The following is a 24,669-nucleotide window of genomic DNA, read 5'->3' as shown; positions in this document are numbered from 1 at the left end:
CACCCTTACTATGTACACCCCACACTGAGAAACTTAAGAGAGCTGAGACTCCTTTGGGGACCATGTATACTCTGCTCTAGGCTAAACATGGCACTAGACTCAAGCATTTACCAGATACTGGATATCAAGAGACCTGGTTCCTGACAGCTGTCAGTGGCCTGTGTAGGTGGCTTGCCTTTTGGGCAGAGCTGTCCCACGTCTGACCTGGGCAAAGGATTGATAACATTACCCTGCTGACCATGGTGGTATTGTTTACTTTAAAGGGTGTGTTGGACTTGGCCCTTTTTGGCAGGTTCACCCTTAAACTTTTTGCCTTAAGCTCTGACATGGTGGTGGTGATTTTAGGCCTATGCGCACTTTTGCACTGTGGCCCAGTGTAAAGTTTCTCTCTGAGTGCGTCTGGTGAGAGTGGCCTGCCCTCCCATAGGAATGCATGGGGGATATGTGTGTCCATGGTAATTCCTGGTATGAGGGGAGTGCATGGTCGAGTTTAGTATGTGCGAACTTGTGTGAAAGAAATGCTGTGCAATAGTGTGCGCAGATTTATTGTAGTTATTTTAGAAATGCCACTTCTAGAAGTTGGCATTGCTGTGTGCTATGTGTCTGCCTGCATGATATGAATTGCATGTCTGGCTTGTGAGTGACAGGTGCTGGATGATGTGGATGGCTCCAGGAGCCAGGATGAGCCTGCCCAGTAGTGAATAGGGCGATCTGCATGTGGATGGGAGGGAGGAGTTGCACCTGGGACCTGCATAGGGCTGTGCCTTCTCTCCACAATGCTGGTTCCACCTCCTGCGGTGAGTCTAATGTCCCTGGCGTGTCCTGTGAAAAGAAGAGAGGAGCTGAGCACCACAAAGTGCTCCAAAGCTCCCCTGAACCAGTTGTATCTGGTTCCCCCAAACCCTGCACCTTTTTCACAAAAGAAATGCTGTATAAATATAGGGGCTGTGACCCCATAAAATTGCTCTTGTTCTTGGACTCGAATTTGCCCGGGGCATGCTGCTGCTGGGGCTGAGAGGGGGCTGCCACGAGGGCTTGCCTCTCTGGGCCCTGTCTTACCCCTAGACCTGAAAGACCTTCTTGGGAACCTTTTGTGTCCTTGTTGCCCTGCAGGATCTTCAAGACTTTCTGCAGCCTTTCTGTGCACTGGGCGTGCTTTTACCTTGCTTTTCCCCAGGCCAGAGGAGCCTGGGGGCTGTGCAATGCTGAGCTGCAGCTCTTCTGGGAGGGAACCCCCACCTTGTGGATTGCCCCATGAAGCCTAAAGTGGAGGGTGCCCACCCGGCACTTTTCCTTCTTTCACAAGTACCCACCCCACTGAGATGCCGTGGACTTCAATCAGGGCTTCCCCTGAAATTATCGGGACGTGCGGATGCCCACTCCGCTCTTATGCCGCTTATTTTTATAATTAAAGATGCGGGTGCCCATGCTGCACTGTTCGCCCTAGCAAGTGCCCATCCCGCTTCTACCTTTATTTTTAATGTCTGAGGGAGCCTACCCCTCATTGCCGCCTGACGAAGATGCTGCTGCCCAGTTGCTGCTGCCCAGCGGCGGCTGCCCAGAAGTCGGGCAAGTCTGCCAGTGACGTGGGCTGGGCATGCAGCTGAGCCGGAAGAGGGGCCAGAGTTGTGGACCGACCCAGGGCTCCCATGAGCTATGGGGAGCACCAGCGCCAGATACGGAGTGCAGAAGGAACCTTGCGGGTTCCATGGAAAAGTGCCGGGTCCCAGGAGGGGGTCCGGGTGAAGAGCAGTGCAGCGGTATCACCCGCGAAGCTCTCAGGAGCAAGAGAGCCCCGCCTGCTGCCACCTCCAAGAGAAGACTGTTGCCTGCACCCCCAGAGCCGTTGAGTTGAAACGGCTGAGGGGGGAGACTATGTGCTTTGTTAGTGCCAACCGCGGCACTGTGAGAGCAGTGGTGCTGAGTGGTCCCGCCAGAGAGTGGGTTACTCCTACGATGGGAACAAAGTTAATTACAAGCCTCGTGGGCCAGAGGGCACAGTAGTGCCAGGCCCCGATATTCATTCACGGCTGCTCCGCTTGCTAGAGGGCAGCTGCCGCGTTTTTGGGAACATGTTTATTTTTAGAGCCCATGCGTGGCTCCAACAGTGGCATAATTGTTTTCAGAGCATAGGTGGCATGATTTATCTACAGAGCCCCGTGTGGCTCCCATGTGGGGCATAATTTGTTTTAAGGGCTATTGAGAGCCCATGCCTAATTTTTATATTCCCAGATGCCCAGCAAGTAATGGGCAGCTGCACTGTTTAGGTCTTTCTTTTCTTAAGGGGGACAGGTTGAAGTTAGGAGTGAGACGCACCCCTTTGCCCTCATCCCATTCACGGCTGTGCAGCACTTAGTGCCAGCTGCAACATTTAGGTTTATGCAATTACACACCCCTGACTGATGCTGCATTGGCAGTGCGCCCTGACGTTTGGACGGAGGGCATTTGAGCCCCTTAGAGATGGCCAGTTGGCCAGGGGGACTATTAGTTTTGTAGGGCGCCAGGCCCTAATGTGATTTATATAGGTGCTAGGAAATGTAATTTATATAGTATGTTTTATGCACCTTGATTAATGCTTCCAGATGTGTTTATGATTATGAGGTTTTGCATACTTTGTTATGTGTTATCTTTATCTTTTACTGTGGTTTAGGTATGAGTAATTTCCTACTGCGGTTTATGTTAGTGAGTTCATTTCCTAATGCGAGTTATGTTTAGGAGGTTATGGTCTACTATGTTTAGGTTTATGGGGTTGGCGCAGAATATATTCCTTGCCTGATGTGATACTGTACATTATATGATTTAAGTTACAGGATGATGCTGAGTATAGTGTCTGCCAGTAATTACTGGTTGTGGTCTACGTTTATGATATGTTCTTACTTTTACTATTTTTACCTAGTGATGATTCTGACAGTGGCCCACGTGGCCCTTAAATGTGTAAATAATCCCCTGTAAATATTGTCCAGTGCCAGTTGTCACAGTGTATATTGTGTGATTACCATCTAATGTGTTTTATGATAATACAAAGGCTATTTTTATATATAACCTTGTGTGGAGTTCCTTTTGTGGTGTGCCTAGTATGTTGTTGCTGTGTGTGTTGTATAAAATCTTTACACATTGCCACCGGGATAAGCCTGACTGCTCGTGCCAAGCTACCAAGGTGGTGAGCAGGGGTTATCTTTGGCGTGTAACTCCCTTTCCCTGACTAGATTGGTGGTCCCTGCCTGGCTTTGGCGCAAGCCTTAGCCAACCACAGATCCCCATTTCTAACAGGATGCTTCTGTGGGTAGGCAGTGGATAGTACTCTCCTTGCAGATAAGAGGGGATATCCATAGGTACAGTCAGAGGCTGGGCTGAATTTGACATAGCGTCAAAACTGTCAAAGTCAGCCAGCGAGGGATGTGTTAGGAAACTATTGAGGTAGTCATGACAGTAGTATACAAGTCTAGAACTGACCATACCAATCAAGATGGTTTTTCTGCATCCCTTCCACTTAGTCAATGAGAACTGCAAAAGTTAATGGCTACAATTTCCCATTGCCTTTTAGCTCATGTGAAAATTCCTCTTTTTGCAAGATCACAACCAATTTTTTGATAACTGGTATTGCTGGTATTTGAAACATGCATATACTTTGACACTGTTTACCCATCCAAAATGTGTGTTCTTTAACGTTGAAAAACGTAGTAAAATTGGCGAATCTCAAATGTAACTTTCCATTAACGTCATATTATGTGGTGCAGTAACATATACAAATGGCATGGAAAATTTCAATGTCAGCCATAAACTGCAGTACACTTACTGGCACATGCATCAATAATGCCTTTTGCGATTCCTTATTTGCGAAAAGTACAGATCCGCTTATAAGGAATAGCAAAAGGCTATGCAGGTAGAAATCTCTTAAAAAATAGCAATTTCTAAACATTCCTTAATTGCGACTCGCAAATTGCGAGTAGCAATTAAGGAATACCTCCCCATTCATTCCTATGGGCCTTAGAGGACTATAGGAATGAATGTGAAGACATTCTCAATTTGCGATTCTCAATTAGAGAATCGCAAATTTAGAATGTAATTTCAAGGGTGCCAGGGTGTCAAAAGGACACCCTGTTGCACCCCTGAATTCTGCATATGAGTACATCTTGCACACACACATGCCCCAAGGGCATGTGTGTGTGTAAAATGGAACTTTGAAAAATACACTTTAGTACATTTTTCAAAGTTTTTGCTAATTACCATGAAGTTCAACTTCATCGTAATTTACTCCCCCATTAGCGAAATCAGTAATTTTTTTACTTTAATGCATTGCATTTAAGGCATCTCAATTTGAGATACCTTAAATGCAATCGCAATATAAGTAATCGCAATTTAGAGATTACTTAAATTGTGATTTTTGCATTTGGGATGATGCATCCCAAATTCAAAAATACCGGTCGCAAAGGGGCAGAATCCTGAGAATCTGTCCGTTTGCGACTGCTTTATGCTTTGATGCATGTGGGCCATTGTGCCATCCAATAGCGTACCAAGGAAAAACATGTGTAGCCTGACCGTTGCAACTTTTAAACCTGCATGCAAACTTTTTTTTGACAGTAAAGAACTGAACTTTTAAATATTTTATCCCTAAGCAGGACTTTTATCCCACAAGCAATGGTGTCTAGTAATTAAAAGCAGTATGTGTAAGAATTTAGTGTTGGCATCTGCCTATCCTCCTAAAGCTATTTACACAAAAAAGGCTGTGGATGTAATGTGAGACAAAACGCAAGTTCAAAATAAAATACTAGGTACACAGACAAAATATCGATTTTTAAATATCGATATGCAAAAATATCGAAGTTTAAATATCGAAATACAAAAATATCGAAGGTAAGTAATATCGACAGTCTAAATATCGATATTGGTATGATATCAGTAATATCGAAGTTGTAAATATCGATGTTAATAATATCGAAATTAATAACTTTGATGTTACTAATATCAATTTTTAAATAAATGTAGTGTATATTATATTGTATTTATTATGTTTTATTATTTATTTTTAATGTTATTTTATTAAATATTGTCTTTTACTACTGTAGCGGGTTGTGGGTTTATAGGGGAATAGGGTGGGAAGTAATTTAATTATGTTAAATTAATTATTAATTAGTAGGAATTATTAATTAATTAATTGAGAATTAATTTTTAATTATTTTTAATTAATTTATTAATTGATAAATATGTTCTGTAGCGGGTTATGGATTTATAGGGGAATAGGGTGGGAAGTAATTTAATAATAATTAATTAATTGATATATGTTTGTACATATTTTAATAAATAATTAATTGGTAATTAATTTCTATTAATTAGTTAATTAATTATTTTAATTTTTTACATATTTATAATTATTAATTAGTTGGTAATTAATTATTATTAATTATTTAATTACATTTATTATAGTAATTTTTTTATATACAATTTATTGTTATTCTTAATTAATTAATTGTGCAAAATAATATTAATTATTAAATTAAATTAATTACAGCAAATGTGCTAATATATTTACTTTATTGTTATTGTTAATTAATAATTAATTGGTAATAAAATAATATTAATTAATTTTGGGTACAGGGGTATTTTTAGGGTTCAGGGTCAGTTTTCAGTTCATGGGTACAGGGGTATTTTTAGGGTTCAGGGTCAGTTTTCAGTTTTTGGTTAAAGGGGTATTTTTAGGGTTCAGGGTCAGTTTTCAGTTCATGGGTACAGGGGTATTTTTAGGGTTCAGGGTCAGTTTTCAGTCTTTGGGTGAAGGGGTATTTTTAGGGTTCAGGGTCAGTTTTCAGTTCATGGGTACAGGGGTATTTTTAGGGTTCAGGGTCAGTTTTCAGTTTTTGGTTAAAGGGGTATTTTTAGGGTTCAGGGTCAGTTTTCAGTTCATGGGTACAGGGGTATTTTTAGGGTTCAGGGTCAGTTTTCAGTTTTTGGGTAAAGGGGTATTTTTAGGGTTCAGGGTCAGTTTTCAGTTCATGGGTACAGGGGAATTTTTAGGGTTCAGGGTCAGTTTTCAGTTCATGGGTAAAGGGGTATTTTTAGGGTTTAGGGTCAGTTTTGGGGTTTTGGGGTACAGGGATATTTTTAGGGTTCAGGGTCAGTTTTGGGTTTTTGGGTAAAGGGTATTTTTAGGGTTCAGGGTCAGTTTTGGGTTTTTGGGGTACAGTTGTATAGGGTACAAATAAAATAAATTTAAATTAAATCAATTAAATGAAATAAAAAAATATAAAAGTACATTAAATTATTAAGTTTTTAATTTATTTTAAATGTATATGTATTAGTTTTAATTTTTTAATTACGTTTTAATATTTTTATTTAATATTTGTAACATTATATGTATTTTATAATTATTTTTACATTATTATTAATACATTTAAAAAAACGATATTTTTAATTTCGATATTTTTGTACTACGATATTATTTTTTCGATATTTTTGTACTTACCTTGTTAGGGATAGGATTCCTATATTTTTGACTTCGATATTTTTGTTCCGATATTTTTGTATTTCGATATTTTTGATTTCGATATTTGTCAGACATTCAAAATACTATTTCTGCAAGGTCAGCTTTGGTAAAAACTACCAAAATGATTCAATCGCTATTTTAATTACTTAATAAAAATTCAGGGGCATATTACCAACAACTAGCGATAATTATCGCTAAGTTGGCTTGGCGGCAATATTTTTATCGCCAAGCTGCGGCGATTTTTATCGCTTAGAAACCTTGCTATTATCAAGGTTTATCTCCTAAGCGATACAAATCGGCCGAAATGTATGAATATCGCTGAAAAGTCAGCGATATTCATGCATTACCGAGCTAATGCTCTTAGCCATGTTATCCACCTACCATTGGATAACATGGCTAAGAACTGCTCAGGGGCAGGTGTTAGATTTTGGAGATAATCGCGCTTAGCGCGAATATCTCCAAAAGTTGGTAATAGGAGATGGCGATGTTAGTGACTGTTTCCAGTCGCTAACATCTTGGCACGCCCACTTTGCATGTCATTAGTGATACATTTCACTGACATGCAAAGCGGGGCTCAAGATGGTCGCTATCTCCTACTAGCTGTCGCTAACTGGTGTTAGCGACAGCTAGGTAATAGGGAGATAATTTTATCTCCGCTTTCTTGGCTTTTAAAGCCAAAAAAGCGGAGATAAACGCCCTTGATAATATGCCCCTCAGTTTGCTGGTAAAATTTGATTTTTTATAAATATTTAGAAAAAAAAAAACTCTCAAAGAAACTCTGGTTGGCTAATTAGCATTCTCCTGACAGAATCTGGTTAGCTGATTAGCATTATCCTTCCAGCAGGTAGCCTCTGTCAGTGCTTCCACTTAATGAGGTGTGGAAACTGCTCCAAAACAGAAACATTGGTTTAAGATTTGTGTGTCACTTCTATATGCTCATGAAGGACAGCTTGTGATCTTTGAGGAACTTTATTGACTTCAGATTCACCAGGGTGAAGCCTGCCTTTTCACAGTGAAGTGTAAAGGTAGACTTACGTTAGGGAAGCCTTTGTTTTCTGGGCCACCTATAGTCAGCTTGGCACCAGTACGAAGGGAGGACGAGCTGGTCACAGAACCATTATGGCGTTAGTGAGCAGGAGGAGACTGCCTATTTCCCTGAATATAACCTAACTGGGACATCAGAAACTTCCAGTGGCAGAAGGGTGTTACCAAGATAGATTTTTCTGAGAATAGTACACTGTGAGATAGGCTGCACTGCAAAAGACTAAAGGGGTTCCCTAGGAACTCTTTTTCTCATTGGTTAGGAAGTGTCCTCGAGGCACCCTCCCCGAATGGCTATTGAATCTGCTCCCACTTGTTCCTAGGACTGTAAAGTGGATTACAACAGTTAGTTGGCAGCAAGGGCACAGCAAGCTGCGAGATGCCTTTTTCCTAAACTGACTACTTTGCTAGTTACAATTGGATGGTGACTAGACCCTACTGGTGACCTAGCCTAGAGTAAGCCCTGTAGGGTGAGTACTGTCCCTGGGCTTCTGTGGGCCTGAAATGTGAACATAAGGAGTTATTCTACAAAGTCTGAAAAGTTAAAAAAAAAATAACTTTCAAGACCTCCAGAGCTTAAGCAGGACTTTGCATCAAAGGTGTCCAATTTCAAGAGGACTTCTTTGGAAACATGGAAGATTTTTGTCGACTACGGGCTTGATTTAAATGTGAGTCTGGTACACCTTTACAAATATGACGGATGTTTGACTCACTTTTCTACAAGAGCTGTAGAATATCACGCACTTGTTATAAGGAGGATGGTATATCCATCATGTTTGAGTATCTGCCTGGTGACAGAGTTCCAGCAATCATAAAATATGAAAGGTTTCCTACCAAAACCAATAGCTTCATTGGATCCTCATGCAATGGCTATAGAACTTTAAGGAGAGTTGGCGAGATACAGTCTTCAGTCTTGCCTTGCAAAAGGACCTCCATTTCAAAGAGTAAGTCAGAATGTAACTGACTTGTGGTTCCAGACCCCTTCCATTGCTGTTGGCCTGAAGTCATGCATAGGTCCTTTCAACGGTGAACAGAGGCTTCTGATTGGCACTTTACTTTTGCTTTACCCTTTTTACCCTTTTTACCCTTAAATGTTACAACTTCAATTTGGCTCCCCTTTTTAGATTTTAGGCATTTTGTTGTTCTTTATTTATACTGCTAAATATTTTCCATACCTCTCCTTATGTTTAGACTGTCTGCATATTTGAGCCTAGGTTTATTAATTTAACTTGTGAGATGAACATAAAAAGATGTTGGCTTAATATTGGGGAAGGTCTCACATTCTCACCATCCAGCAATTAGGGGTGGGTGAAATATTCTGCTCTACTGGCAGAGTTCACAGAGTGCTGCCGCCTCTGCTTGCAGCGTGGAGTTCTTGAAAAACCACTCCAACAGCCACGTGGCAGAGCTACTTTACACTTAAAATCAGGGCAAGCAGCGAAATGTGCCCGAATGCTACCTTCTGATTAAACTTCAGGGAACCTCGCACTGTTCTTACAGTAGCATAATGGGTCAGCTATGGAGTGTCTAGTAAGAGATATTCAGAACGGGTAGGAAAATTCCTGCAAGGCCAATTAATAAATGCATAGAAGTTCATAATAATCCTGTCCCTAACTTGGGTGCATAGAAATCTATTCATTGAATACATATGTAAACTATGAAAATATTTAAATAGTTTAGAACATCATCAAGAACCACAGGAGTGTTTGTTCATTCAATAAATCCCCCTGAAATGTCTTATGTAGTTTTCCGAGCAGACTGTGACTACCACTTTTACAATTTAATATCTCGTTAACCCATGGTCAATCAGTTGCCTGCTTCTGGAAATCTCAGTAGCTCAACCAAATAATTTGTTATTTTTTTCTAAAAAGCAAAACACCTTTCTCCAATCGACAAAAGGTCTCGAGTTTCTTCATTCAAATCAATGTAATATAAATACATGGAATGGTACAAGAGTAGGGGTCTTTCTAGGTACTTCTTATCATGATTACCAAAAGTGTAATTTTCTCCCTTTATCCCTGAGGACAATGAAAAATTATCATAACTAAGGGCACATCTTCCGACTGCTACACAATGTTGCTAAAGTGTAGCCATTCCCTAGGCAGGCATTAGACTGAATGTGGTGCATGCTTCCTTTCATCAAAATGTGTCACTCGCCGGCTCCATCTTTAAACTGGGGTAATAAATCACCAGCATTCTCATACTCAGCTGATAATTTTGTCAGCATATGTAAACGATCTTTATAAATTCTTCTTAAGCAGGATTCTGATGGTTTGTCTGCAATGCTGTAACAAGAGGGCTACCTCACTGCAAAAATGAATTGAAGTTCGCTCATAACAAATCAGATTCAATATTTACCAGCTTGGCACTTCTGCCAAAAGCGCAAATAAGGTGCACTATTGCATTTCGCAGTCAAGTGCGTGAAAGAAGGCGCTGCAGAAATTATGATGAAACATTTTCCTGATTTTTAGACTGCATCATGCTTTCTGCTTTCAGTCAAAACTGGATCAGCATACTATGATGACATTTTGAATACTTTTTTCAAATTATAATCTGTACTTTGTATCTCTTTGCAGATGATGACGTATATATCTGCAAGCAATTACACCCAGTCATCATTAAATCTGTTCATTTTGGTTGGCTTCTCTGACATGTCCACTGCACACCAGGGATGGCTTTCTGCACTGTTTCTCTGCATCTACCTCCTGACAATAATCTGGAATTCAATAATTATTCTCCTGGTGACCGTTGACCCTCTCCTACAAACCACTATGTACCTCTTCCTCAGGAACCTTTCATTTTTAGAGATCTGTTACTCATCAGTCACTCTTCCCAAACTGCTGATGATATTTTTCCTAGGGGACAAATATATTTCATTTGTAGGGTGTGCGGTCCAAATGTATTTCTTTTTCTCAATTGGGGTTACTGAGTGTTTTCTTTTAGCGTTCATGGCTTATGACAGATATGTGGCTATCTGTATCCCTTTGAGGTACCCCACCATCATGACCAAAGATATGTGTCATTCCTTAACTGCTGTTTCTTTTATCAGTGGTTTCTTCGAATCTCTTGCACAGACAGGATATATTTTTAGTCTGCCATATTGTGAATTTAATATAATAAACCATTTCTTTTGTGACATTCCATCAGTTTTAAGACTGGCCTGTACAAATACATTCAACAATGAAGTTTTCTTCTGGACCTGCACTGTTTTGTTTGCAGTCATTCCATTTATGTTGGTCCTCATATCTTATGTTCAAATCCTCATCTCCATCCTCAGGATCCAGTCAATATTCGGGAGATATAAAGCTTTCTCCACCTGCTCATCCCATCTAACATCTGTTATTATGTTCTATGGTGCAGGAACATTCACATACTTAAGGCCAAAGTCCAGCCACTCACCTGAGAGAGACAAACTTCTTGCTTTGCTTTATAGTATTCTCACACCAATGATGAACCCTCTCATCTACAGTCTAAGGAATCAAGAAGTACAAGCATCCCTAATGAAAATTGTGTCTATGTCAATGAGAGACTAAATGAATATGGCTAAGTCCAAGAACATCCTAAGGAAATTCCTCACATGAAAGAATTTTCAATTGAGATGAAAGTGCTACAAGAATGTACTTTGGCTTATTTTACAATCAAACCATAAGATACATCTTCTCTGATAGAAAGTGCTCCCGAACTTTTAATTTCTTCCTTTATGTAATATACTATGGGTAACCTGGTGCACGTTAGTGAACAATACTTTATACAGAGAATGGCTGGATGATTGGATGTGCAGGTCAGGTTTCTGGGCGGTAGGTCACAAGTAGTTGGAGCCAATCTAAAGAGAATTCCCTGAATTAGCTGGCTGTATTTTTGTGTTTTTTCAGGAGTTGGATCTGATCAGTTTAAATAGGGATACCACTATACGGTTCAACTGACCCTTGCATTTTAAAGGCTCAATTCTTAGTCAATTATTTATATAAATAATTCACATACAAATTTCAGGAAACAAAGTTTAGGAGCCCCAACACCCAAAAGAGTGAACTGTCCAAGAACCCTGGAGTTAACCCCAAAACTGATGGGGTTTTTAGAGTTTACATGGGACTCCCAGGTGGATTGCCATTTATCGAATGACAAAGTTAATGAAGACCCAGAAACAATGTCCACAAATGAAATAAAAAGTTACATCAGCAGAGCATTATTGTGGCAATCATCAAAGATGGAGGCCCAAATAGACCTCCTGCAATCAATTGCACCCCGCCTAGTAAACTTCAGCACCAGAGTGAAAGACCTGGAAAATAAGCTTGTTCAGAACTTTGACACCAACCCTGGTGCATGCTCTTGCTCAACACTCATCGACAAATGGGCTTCTCTTCCAGAGGTCCTAGGGAACATAGTAGAGCTAGGCTGAGCAAGAAGGGACACACTGACATCCACTATAACAAATGGTCAGGCAGCCCCAAACAATCACTTTTCTGCAAGCGAGAAGGAGGTAGTCCCACCAGGCCCAAAGGTATTAGACAGAGATAAGCACATTCATGTACAAAGGTCAAGGAGCCCTTGCAAAGGGCTGACAACACTTCTGGCAAACACAGGGTCAACAACAGGGAAAGCAACATGCCAATAACAATCACTCAAGATCTTGGCGCCCCAAGTGTGCAGCCGTAAGGCTGGATGCACCCCCCCCCCACCAAGGAGAGCAAAAAAAAGCTGAGGAAACAACTCAAAAGGACCAAAATAAAATGGAGACAACCATAACTCCCTCACACAAAGCAACCTCAAAAATGTACAGCTTTATCCAATATTTACAGGCCAGCTGGGGGGCAAGATGCACCATCAGGCTCAACAGGGGAGACAAGTAACAGTAGACAAAATCACCAAGACATACTGTTGTAAAAATCCCCATGATGCCTGCCATCCAAGCTTTCCTTCAGAGCATAAAATAGTGGTGGGAATATGTCCCACAATGTTGGGCACAACCACCATGGCAGTGACAGCTACTTTACTGCTGCACACAGATGACCTATCCCAACCCTAGCCAAGTACAGAGGTGAAGACAAAAGCACCGAGTACACAAGGATAGAAAATTGGCAACCAAGTAGGAAACACTTCAAATCGTCCACCTAGCATAAACCCAGTGCCAAGCTTGGTAGTCCAGGCCCATGGAACAGTAGACGTTTCAACCTTAGACTCCACAACGAAGTGGTTCTTACACTGATATGCCAGATCACCAGACAGCACGACATCCTGAACAGGAGAAACATCCTTTGCCTTTTCAAACATTTATCCTCTCTGGAACAAACACAGAAGACCTAGAATAGTTCAGATTCATAAGGCTCCAGGCTGATACTCATGGTGACCCAACAAGTGGTACTGGGCAAATCAGAACAGCTCGCTAAGTGGGGCATACATGCTCAACTTCATCGTAATTTACTCCACCATTAGCGAAATCAGTAATTTTTTTACTTTAATGCATTGCATTTAAGGCATCTCAATTTGAGATACCTTAAATGCAATCGCAATATAAGTAATCGCAATTTAGAGATTACTTAAATTGTGATTTTTGCATTTGGGATGATGCATCCCAAATGCAAAAATACCGGTCGCAAAGGGGTAGATTCTGAGAATCTGTCCGTTTGCGACTGCTTTTTGCTTTGATGCATGTGGGCCATTGTGCCATCCAATAGCGTACCAAGGAAAAACATGTGTAGCCTGACTGTTGCAACTTTTAAACCTGCATGCAAACTTTTTTTTGACAGTAAAGAACTGAACTTTTAAATATTTTATCCCTAAGCAGGACTTTTATCCCACAAGCAATGGTGTCTAGTAATTAAAAGCAGTATGTGTAAGAATTTAGTGTTGGCATCTGCCTATCCTCCTAAAGCTATTTACACAAAAAAAGGCTGTGGATGTAATGTGAGACAAAACGCAAATTCAAAATAAAATACTATTTCTGCAAGGTCAGCTTTGGTAAAAACTACCAAAATGATTCAATCGCTATTTTAATTACTTAATAAAAATTCAGGGGCATATTACCAACAACTAGCGATAATTATCGCTAAGTTGGCTTAGCGGCAATATTTTTATCGCCGAGCTGCGGCGATTTTTATCGCTTAGGAACCTTGCTATTATCAAGGTTTATCTCCTAAGCGATAAAAATTGGCCGAAATGTATGAATATCGCTGAAAAGTCAGCGATATTCATGCATTACCGAGCTAATGCTCTTAGCCATGTTATCCACCTACCATTGGATAACATGGCTAAGAACTGCTCCGGGGCAGGTGTTAGATTTTGGAGATAATCGCGCTTAGCGCGAATATCTCCAAAAGTTGGTAATAGGAGATGGCGATGTTAGTGACTGTTTCCAGTCGCTAACATCTTGGCACGCCCACTTTGCATGTCATTAGTGATAAATTTCACTGACATGCAAAGCGGGGCTCAAGATGGTCGCTATCTCCTACTAGCTGTCGCTAACTGGTGTTAGCGACAGCTAGGTAATAGGGAGATAATTTTATCTCCGCTTTCTTGGCTTTTAAAGCCAAAAAAGCGGAGATAAACCCCCTTGATAATATGCCCCTCAGTTTTCTGGTAAAATTTGATTTTTTATAAATATTTAGAAAAAAAACTCTCAAAGAAACTCTGGTTGGCTAATTAGCATTCTCCTGACAGAATCTGGTTAGCTGATTAGCATTATCCTTCCAGCAGGTAGCCTCTGTCAGTGCTTCCACTTAATGAGGTGTGGAAACTGCTCCAAAACAGAAACATTGGTTTAAGATTTTTGTGTGAAGTATGTCGCTTCTATATGCTCATGAAGGACAGCTTGTGATCTTTGAGGAACTTTATTGACTTCAGATTCACCAGGGTGAAGCCTGCCTTTTCACAGTGAAGTGTAAAGGTAAACTTGCGTTAGGGAAGCCTTTGTTTTCTGGGCCACCTATAGTCAGCTTGGCACCAGTACGAAGGGAGGACGAGCTGGTCACAGAACCATTATGGCATTAGTGAGCAGGAGGAGACTGCCTATTTCCCTGAATATAACCTAACTGGGACATCAGAAACTTCCAGTGGCAGAAGGGTGTTACCAAGATAGATTTTTCTGAGAATAGTACACTGTGAGATAGGCTGCACTGCAAAAGACTAAAGGGGTTCCCTAGGAACTCTTTTTCTCATTGGTTAGGAAGTGTCCTCGAGGCACCCTCCCCGAATGGCTATTGAATCTGCTCCCACTTGTTCCTAGGACTGTAAAGTGGATTACAACAGTTAGTTGGCAGCAAGGGCACAACAAGCTGCGAGATGCCTTTTTCCTAAACTGACTACTTTGCTAGTTACAACTGGATGGTGACTAGACCCTACTGGTGACCTAGCCTAGAGTAAGCCCTGTAGGGTGAGTACTGTCCCTGGGCTTCTGTGGGCCTGAAATGTGAACATAAGGAGTTATTCTACAAAGTCTGAAAAGTTTAAAAAAAAATAACTTTCAAGACCTCCAGAGCTTAAGCAGGACTTTGCATCAAAGGTGTCCAATTTCAAGAGGACTTCTTTGGAAACATGGAAGATTTTTGTCGACTACGGGCTTGATTTAAATGTGAGTCTGGTACACCTTTACAAATATGACGGATGTTTGACTCACTTTTCTACAAGAGCTGTAGAATATCACGCACTTGTTATAAGGAGGATGGTATATCCATCATGTTTGAGTATCTGCCTGGTGACAGAGTTCCAGCAATCATAAAATATGAAAGGTTTCCTACCAAAACCAATAGCTTCATTGGATCCTCATGCAATGGCTATAGAACTTTAAGGAGAGTTGGCGAGATACAGTCTTCAGTCTTGCCTTGCAAAAGGACCTCCATTTCAAAGAGTAAGTCAGAATGTAACTGACTTGTGGTTCCAGACCCCTTCCATTGCTGTTGGCCTGAAGTCATGCATAGGTCCTTTCAACGGTGAACAGAGGCTTCTGATTGGCACTTTACTTTTGCTTTACCCTTTTTACCCTTTTTACCCTTAAATGTTATAACTTCAATTTGGCTCCCCTTTTTAGATTTTAGGCATTTTGTTGTTCTTTATTTATACTGCTAAATATTTTCCATACCTCTCCTTATGTTTAGACTGTCTGCATATTTGAGCCTAGGTTTATTAATTTAACTTGTGAGATGAACATAAAAAGATGTTGGCTTAATATTGGGGAAGGTCTCACATTCTCACCATCCAGCAATTAGGGGTGGGTGAAATATTCTGCTCTACTGGCAGAGTTCACAGAGTGCTGCCGCCTCTGCTTGCAGCGTGGAGTTCTTGAAAAACCACTCCAACAGCCACGTGGCAGAGCTACTTTACACTTAATATTAGGGCAAGCAGCGAAATGTGCCCGAATGCCACCTTCTGATTAAACTTCAGGGAACCTCGCACTGTTCTTACAGTAGCATAATGGGTCAGCTATGGAGTGTCTAGTAAGAGATATTCAGAACGGGTGGGAAAATTCCTGCAAGGCCAATTAATAAATGCATAGCAGTTCATAATAATCCTGTCCCTAACTTGGGTGCATAGAAATCTATTCATTGAATACATATGTAAACTATGAAAATATTTAAATAGTTTAGAACATCATCAAGAACCACAGGAGTGTTTGTTCATTCAATAAATCCCCCTGAAATGTCTTATGTAGTTTTCCGAGCAGACTGTGACTACCACTTTTACAATTTAATATCTCGTTAACCCATGGTCAATCAGTTGCCTGCTTCTGGAAATCTCAGTAGCTCAACCAAATAATTTGTTATTTTTTTCTAAAAAGCAAAACACCTTTCTCCAATCGACAAAAGGTCTCGAGTTTCTTCATTCAAATCAATGTAATATAAATACATGGAATGGTACAAGAGTAGGGGTCTTTCTAGGTACTTCTTATCATGATTACCAAAAGTGTAATTTTCTCCCTTTATCCCTGAGGACAATGAAAAATTATCATAACTAAGGGCACATCTTCCGACTGCTACACAATGTTGCTAAAGTGTAGCCATTCCCTAGGCAGGCATTAGACTGAATGTGGTGCATGCTTCCTTTCATCAAAATGTGTCACTCGCCGGCTCCATCTTTAAACTGGGGTAATAAATCACCAGCATTCTCATACTCAGCTGATAATTTTGTCAGCATATGTAAACGATCTTTATAAATTCTTCTTAAGCAGGATTCTGATGGTTTGTCTGCAATGCTGTAACAAGAGGGCTACCTCACTGCAAAAATGAATTGAAGTTCGCTCATAACAAATCAGATTCAATATTTACCAGCTTGGCACTTCTGCCAAAAGCGCAAATAAGGTGCACTATTGCATTTCGCAGTCAAGTGCGTGAAAGAAGGCGCTGCAGAAATTATGATGAAACATTTTCCTGATTTTTAGACTGCATCATGCTTTCTGCTTTCAGTCAAAACTGGATCAGCATACTATGATGACATTTTGAATACTTTTTTCAAATTATAATCTGTACTTTGTATCTCTTTGCAGATGATGACGTATATATCTGCAAGCAATTACACCCAGTCATCATTAAATCTGTTCATTTTGGTTGGCTTCTCTGACATGTCCACTGCACACCAGGGATGGCTTTCTGCACTGTTTCTCTGCATCTACCTCCTGACAATAATCTGGAATTCAATAATTATTCTCCTGGTGACCGTTGACCCTCTCCTACAAACCACTATGTACCTCTTCCTCAGGAACCTTTCATTTTTAGAGATCTGTTACTCATCAGTCACTCTTCCCAAACTGCTGATGATATTTTTCCTAGGGGACAAATATATTTCATTTGTAGGGTGTGCGGTCCAAATGTATTTCTTTTTCTCAATTGGGGTTACTGAGTGTTTTCTTTTAGCGTTCATGGCTTATGACAGATATGTGGCTATCTGTATCCCTTTGAGGTACCCCACCATCATGACCAAAGATATGTGTCATTCCTTAACTGCTGTTTCTTTTATCAGTGGTTTCTTCGAATCTCTTGCACAGACAGGATATATTTTTAGTCTGCCATATTGTGAATTTAATATAATAAACCATTTCTTTTGTGACATTCCATCAGTTTTAAGACTGGCCTGTACAAATACATTCAACAATGAAGTTTTCTTCTGGACCTGCACTGTTTTGTTTGCAGTCATTCCATTTATGTTGGTCCTCATATCTTATGTTCAAATCCTCATCTCCATCCTCAGGATCCAGTCAATATTCGGGAGATATAAAGCTTTCTCCACCTGCTCATCCCATCTAACATCTGTTATTATGTTCTATGGTGCAGGAACATTCACATACTTAAGGCCAAAGTCCAGCCACTCACCTGAGAGAGACAAACTTCTTGCTTTGCTTTATAGTATTCTCACACCAATGATGAACCCTCTCATCTACAGTCTAAGGAATCAAGAAGTACAAGCATCCCTAATGAAAATTGTGTCTATGTCAATGAGAGACTAAATGAATATGGCTAAGTCCAAGAACATCCTAAGGAAATTCCTCAAATGAAAGAATGTTCAATTGAGATGAAAGTGCTACAAGAATGTACTTTGGCTTATTTTACAATCAAACCATAAGATACATCTTCTCTGATAGAAAGTGCTCCCGAACTTTTAAATTCTTCCTTTATGTAATATACTATGGGTAACCTGGTGCACATTAGTGAACAATACTTTATACAGAGAATGGCTGGATGATTGGATGTGCAGGTCAGGTTTCTGGGCGGTAGGTCACAAGTAGTTGGAGCCAATCTAAAGAGAATTCCCTGAATTAGCTGGCTGTATTTTTGTGTTTTTTCAGGAGTTGGATCTGATCAGTTTAAATAGGGATACCACTATACAGTTCAACTGACCCTTGCATTTTAAAGGCTCAATTCTTAGTCAATTATTTATATAAATAATTCACATACAAATTTCAGGAAACAAAGTTTAGGAGCCCCAACACCCAAAAGAGTGAACTGTCCAAGAACCCTGGAGTTAACCCCAAAACTGATGGGGTTTTTAGAGTTTACATGGGACTCCCAGGTGGATTGCCGTTTATCGAATGACAAAGTTAATGAAGACCCAGAAACAATGTCCACAAATGAAATAAACAGTTACATCAGCAGAGCATTATTGTGGCAATCATCAAAGATGGAGGCCCAAATAGACCTCCTGCAATCAATTGCACCCCGCCTAGTAAACTTCAGCACCAGAGTGAAAGACCTGGAAAATAAGCTTGTTCAGAACTTTGACACCAACCCTGGTGCATGCTCTTGCTCAACACTCATCGACAAATGGGCTTCTCTTCCAGAGGTCCTAGGGAACATAGTAGAGCTAGGCTGAGTAAGAAGGGACACACTGACATCCACTATAACAAATGGTCAGGCAGCCCCAAACAATCACTTTTCTGCAAGCGAGAAGGAGGTAGTCCCACCAGGCCCAAAGGTATTAGACAGAGATAAGCACATTCATGTACAAAGGTCAAGGAGCCCTTGCAAAGGGCTGACAACACTTCTGGCAAACACAGGGTCAACAACAGGGAAAGCAACATGCCAATAACAATCACTCAAGATCTTGGCGCCCCAAGTGTGCAACCGTAAGGCTGGATGCCCCCCCCCCCACCAAGGAGAGCAAAAAAAAAGCTGAAGAAACAACTCAAAAGGACCAAAATAAAATGGAGACAACCATAACCCCCTCACACAAAGCAACCTCAAAAATGTACAGCTTTATCCAATATTTACAGGCCAGCTGGGGGGCAAGATGCACCATCAGGCTCAACAGGGGAGACAAGTAACAGTAGACAAAATCACCAAGACATACTGTTGTAAAAATCCCCATGATGCCTGCCATCCAAGCTTTCCTTCAGAGCATAAAATAGTGGTGGGAATATGTCCCACAATGTTGGGCACAACCACCATGGCAGTGACAGCTACTTCACTGCTGCACACAGATGACCTATCCCAACCCTAGCCAAGTACAGAGGTGAAGACAAAAGCACCGAGTACACAAGGATAGAAAATTGGCAACCAAGTAGGAAACACTTCAAATCATCCACCTAGCATAAACCCAGTGCCAAGCTTGGTAGTCCAGGCCCATGGAACAGTAGACGTTTCAACCTTAGACTCCACAACGAAGTGGTTCTTACACTGATATGCCAGATCACCAGACAGCACGACATCCTGAACAGGAGAAACATCCTTTGCCTTTTCAAACATTTATCCTCTCTGGAACAAACACAGAAGACCTAGAATAGTTCAGATTCATAAGGCTCCAGGCTGATACTCATGGTGACCCAACAAGTGGTACTGGGCGAATCAGAACAGCTCGCTAAGTGGGGCATACATGCTCAGCTTCTGCTACAATCCAAATATTCGCACGTCCTACCTGAAAATGGCAGGGATAAGGATCCCTGGTCTGTCCTGTGTGGAGCACATAGCAGCAGTTGGACCGGCTCTAAGGCCCCCACTGGCATTAGGATCTCATGCCGTAACAACTGGCTGGTGGTACATGAAAGCCACCTTGTTTTAGATCAAACTGGATATTTGAGAAAGCAGCAGCAATATTCCTAACAAGTATGGCACCAGGCCCGTTAGGGTGGAGGCAAGGGATGCAAACCAGCTCTAGCAGCAAGTGACCATAATCTCATGGAATATTGCAGGGGCCAACAAAATCACTAAAGGTGATTATACAAAGGAGTTCCTAGAGAAGGGCGATATATTATTCTTCCAAGTGACATGCGCTTTATCCAGCACCCCCTTCGCGGGGTATTATGAACATCATGTAGCAGCGACAAAAAGGAACATCTTTGGCCAGCCATCAGGGGGATTGTCAGTTTTTGTAAAACACTTTTTCAGCTTTGTGGCCACAGAAATCCAAGCTTAAACCCCACGGATTCAAGTTCTATTGATCACAGGCCTGCATCTAATTTCCCATCTGCTCTACCTCCTGTTAATAAGCGGTTACATCAATCCAGCACATACCATTATGAAAGACTCCATGGTCGCGCTGACACGCACTCTAGATGATCTCCTAACTAAACATAAATTCTATCTGGTAATCATAGGGGGGGACTTCAATCTGAGGGATCTAGATAAAGTGAACTCCACTCCCAGGTGTAATACCTGGCCAGAAACGCTTCACAATCTTTTAAAAAATCACAAGCAATGCACAACTCATACATCCTGGCTTCTGAAACCAACTTTTCAGATTATATCGACAATAAATTATAATCTAGTCAGCAAAACCACCGCAGCCAGATTGACAGATTTTGAAGTCTAGGATAGGCCTGAAAGTGATTATAAGCCCCTGAGAGCCATGATTCGGCTTGAAGTACCAACAGCCACTATCTTTCGACCAATAGGATTGACAAGAGGGGAAAAGATGCAAGTTTGGCTAGATTTGAAGCAGGAAGACATCCCACCAACTTATGTATCATCAATAATGGATTGAGAAAACATTGTCAAAGGCCTCCAACTGAAGCTGGGAAAGTCTCAACATCAAAGCCCATGCATTAAAATGCTATCAATTGCGGCAAGCAAATGCCCTCCAAAGGACATACTCGAAGGCAAACATGCCTACGTAAGGCATTAGAAGAAAAGAAGCGAGGGGGAACACCAACTGAGGGTCATCCAGTTACAGCTTTGAGGTCGGCCTTGAGGAAAAAACCTAGGGAACACAAACTGGAACATACAGAAAAGGAATGGCTGAAAGTGTTCTCCCTCCTGAAGGAAACAAACCCCTCTGGGTTGTGGAGGCACATCAACCAGCTGAGCAGTCGAGGGGCTCCAAGAGAAAATGGAGTGGGGGACCATAAATGGTTAAATCATGTAACACAACCATATTCGTACGCTTCTTCCAACAAGGCTGTACTGAAGTGATGAACCGGCGCGCAGGGCAGAGTAGGCCAAGTAATACAAATCTCCATGACTTGAGCGTCCCCCTTGATAATTGTCCCACAGATCAGTTCACCTGGGAAGAGGACGACTTTGGTTCGCTAGGTATGACAAATACTTTTTACAGCAAGGACACCAGACTCCTGGAGGGGCTCCATAATCGTCCCCATCTTCAAAAAAGGCGACTGCTCGAAGCCATCAATTTATAGGCTTATAGCCCTCCTCGATCTTGAAGCAAAAGCTTATGCTCAACTTCACCTGAAGGACCTGGAGTCTTCGGTAAAAGAAAAGGGCATCATTCCCTCCTATCAGTCAGGCTTCAGGTCGCAGTTGTTTACTTGGGACAACATCATAGCGTTAGCTCATCTATCAACTCAGATGGTGAAGAAGAAAATTCTCCCACTGTTTTGCTGGGGATACCTGGGTGTGAGTAAAAACAAGCACTAACCCAGTGACCCCCAAAATTTCTACAAACAATGGACTTAAACAAAGTTGCGAGTTGGCGCCCATCCTCTTACATTTGTGCACTGCAGAACTGGGTGCTACCCTGCAAGGTTCCAACTTAGTAGCTCCTAAGGTGAAAAGTGTGAGGCTGCTGGTACTACTATACACAGAAGACACAGTAATAATGAATCACACCAAAGTGGGCCCCCAAAGAGCCCTGCTTGCGCTGGATCACTTTAACAAGGTCAACTATCTGACGGTCAACCAGGGGAAGACTAAGGTAATCATCTTCGGGGGACATCATCTTAATAGGCAAGCACAATGGCTTTTGGGTGAGCTGCAAATCAGCACAAAGGCATCTTGGGGTCTGTCTCTCAGAAAAGGCCAACATAAATATTCATCGGAAACATCTGACCTCTAAGGTCAATAATATCATACACCTGCTAAGATAACTGAGCCAACACCTGCTAAGTCCTTCAGCTGGACCAATACTGACTACTCTAAAAGCAAAATTGCTCTCAGCTATCAGCTACGGTCACCTGGCTTTCCCAGGAGTGCAGTCAGAAGGAAATCAAGGATGAGATTGGAGATTGGAGCTTGGCCTCAGGAGGCCAGGTGCATCTGATAAAGCTATACGTAAGGATCTTGAGGGCTTCAGCTGACTCCCTACAATATCAACTGAGATCTGCCTTCCAGGAGGTAGGGACTGTCTGGCATGCCAGCCTTGGTCACACCACAAATACACTGAGGCTAGAGGCAGCAAGACTACAACTATTCGAAATCCCGCTCACTGCCTAGAAGAAAGCAGTAAACAAACAAGTCCATGAAACATCTTTTAGTCAAGATAATAAAGCCCTATGCTCAAGTTCTATCCTAGAACAATTAAATAAATCATATATGCCGGGAAAAGTTCAGCCCTACCTAAGCAAGGCCCTAACACCGCTAGTCCACATTAAAATCATTTTTATGAGACTGACAACATTACATAGCATTGATTTTAACCCAGCATGGGCACGTAAAGGGGAAAATACAGAGTGCAGGATGTGCTCCTTCCGGAACCTTCTGTGCTGTTGCCTCAAACTGAATAATGAATGTTGCAGCTTTCTTCGCCCGATTTGTATTGCTAATGGGGAAAAGACCTGTAGAGAGGCGTCAGCCCTAAGGTTCATTAAATCAAAGACAATGAATTTAGCAAGACTGGGGAAATGTACGCATCTGATCAGGATCACTCTTAAGGAGGCGCAGGAATACAATCCGGCTCCTGAAACTGCCAAACCAAATCATGTTGAAGGACGTAGAGTGATCCCCAACAGATATTAAGGGGTGCAGCCTTTTTGATCAGAACTATCAAGTGCCAGTCTTTGAAAGCTTTGTATATATTCGTTTTCTATCAAAATGAAATGCAAGTAACACTGAGGACTCTACAATATGCATAAAGTCAGGACATTGAAGGGTAGGGGAGGGTCGGGGAAGTAAAAGGGGGAACTGCCTAATTTAATTATTTTTTTTAACAATGCTCTTGCTTTTTACTATAATGATTTTAATTAATCGAACAGTTAATAAATTAATTCATTCATTCATTAAGTTCACCTGATCTTTGCATTTCAATGGCTCAATTCTTAGTCAAATAATTGTATAATTAATTCATATAAACATTTCAGGAAACAACCTATGAGGAGCCCCAACACGGGGGCGTGGCTAGCGGCCGATGAGGAAGGTCGCAGCCTAACGAGGCTCCCGACCCTCTGCCCGACGATCCGTAATTAATCCTTGCAGAGACCAGGGATCCCCGCACAAATCGGGTGGATCCCGAGCAGGGGTGGGCGGCCAGCTACGCTCCGTGCACGGAGTGTGCGTAGTGCCGCCTACTCCGCATTTTGCGGAGCGGGCGTAGCCAGGCGGCACTACGCACGCTCCGCAGACGGAGCGTAGCTGGCCGCCACCCACCTCCCTCCCGCCCTCCCTAAATACTTTAAATTAAAGGAATGAAATAATTTAAAACGCACTTACCTTGCCCGCCGCTGCCCGCCGCGTCCCCGGGGCTCGCTATCTTCCGTCTTCCGTCTTCTTTACTAATGCGCATGCGCGGGCGGCCGCGCATGCGCATTAGTAAAGAAGACGGAAGACGGAAGATAGCGAGCCCCGGGGACGCGGCGGGCAGCGGCGGGCAAGGTAAGTGCGTTTTAAATTATTTCATTCCTTTAATTTAAAGTATTTAGGGAGGGCGGGAGGGAGGCGGGTGGCGGGGCTGGCGGCCAGTGGTGTTTGCGGAGTGGGGCTACGCGGAGTGCGGAGGTGGGCGTAGTTTCTCGCCCACTTCGCGTAGCTCCGCGAAGCCCCACTCCGCCAGCTCCGCCCAGGGCTAATCCCGAGTACCGCATCCGAGCCTGCTCTGGTGCGGGTCCCGGGCCTGAGGATCGCCTGCAGCGGTGACCGAGTGCGGAGTACTGCCCAGGCCGCCGGCTCGCAAGATGGCGGCTCCCTGATAGCCGAGCGCCGAGTGTTCCTGCGGACTCATACCCGGAGCCTGCCTGCGCTGCGGGGGATCGCTGGGTCCCTGATTAGGACCGGAAAGCTCCTGAGGCGCAGCTGACCTTCACCTGAGGTGGGACCGGCGATGAGTGCTGCTGGCGAAACGGCCTGGTGAGTCCCCGCCCCACCCGAGGGTCCACAACTCCACGTCCCGGCTGTGGGGCCTGCATTCTTGGCGGAGGCTCGCCAGGCCGACTGGGGTGACGCAGTCAAGGGAGCGGAGGCGGAAGCGGTCTGATCCCTGGAGCACCGCCGGCCAGCCTGCGGTGAGCGAGTGAGAATAGCGGTGCTCCGATGCTGTAGGACCTGCCTTGAGAGCGCTTCAGCCCC

At 42.4% G+C, this 24,669-nt stretch overlaps 2 protein-coding genes across 2 annotated transcripts; both read left to right on the top strand.

Moving 5' to 3' along the window:
* The first annotated feature begins 10,116 nt into the window (after nt 1-10,116).
* Nucleotides 10,117-11,055, top strand: LOC147712977 (olfactory receptor 10A2-like). The gene has a single exon (XM_086919760.1). It carries the CDS (start codon nt 10,174-10,176, stop codon nt 11,053-11,055), a length of 882 nt encoding a protein of 293 aa, XP_086775886.1. The 5' UTR covers nt 10,117-10,173.
* A 5,957-nt stretch (nt 11,056-17,012) lies between these two features.
* LOC147712976 (olfactory receptor 10A2-like) lies at nt 17,013-17,951 on the top strand. The gene has a single exon (XM_086919759.1). It carries the CDS (start codon nt 17,070-17,072, stop codon nt 17,949-17,951), a length of 882 nt encoding a protein of 293 aa, XP_086775885.1. The 5' UTR covers nt 17,013-17,069.
* Nucleotides 17,952-24,669: the final 6,718 nt, after the last annotated feature.

Source organism: Lissotriton vulgaris, chromosome 5 (assembly GCF_964263255.1).
Source record: "Lissotriton vulgaris chromosome 5, aLisVul1.2, whole genome shotgun sequence".
Taxonomy (NCBI): domain Eukaryota; kingdom Metazoa; phylum Chordata; class Amphibia; order Caudata; family Salamandridae; genus Lissotriton; species Lissotriton vulgaris.
This window is presented reverse-complemented; position numbering and strand designations above follow the sequence as displayed.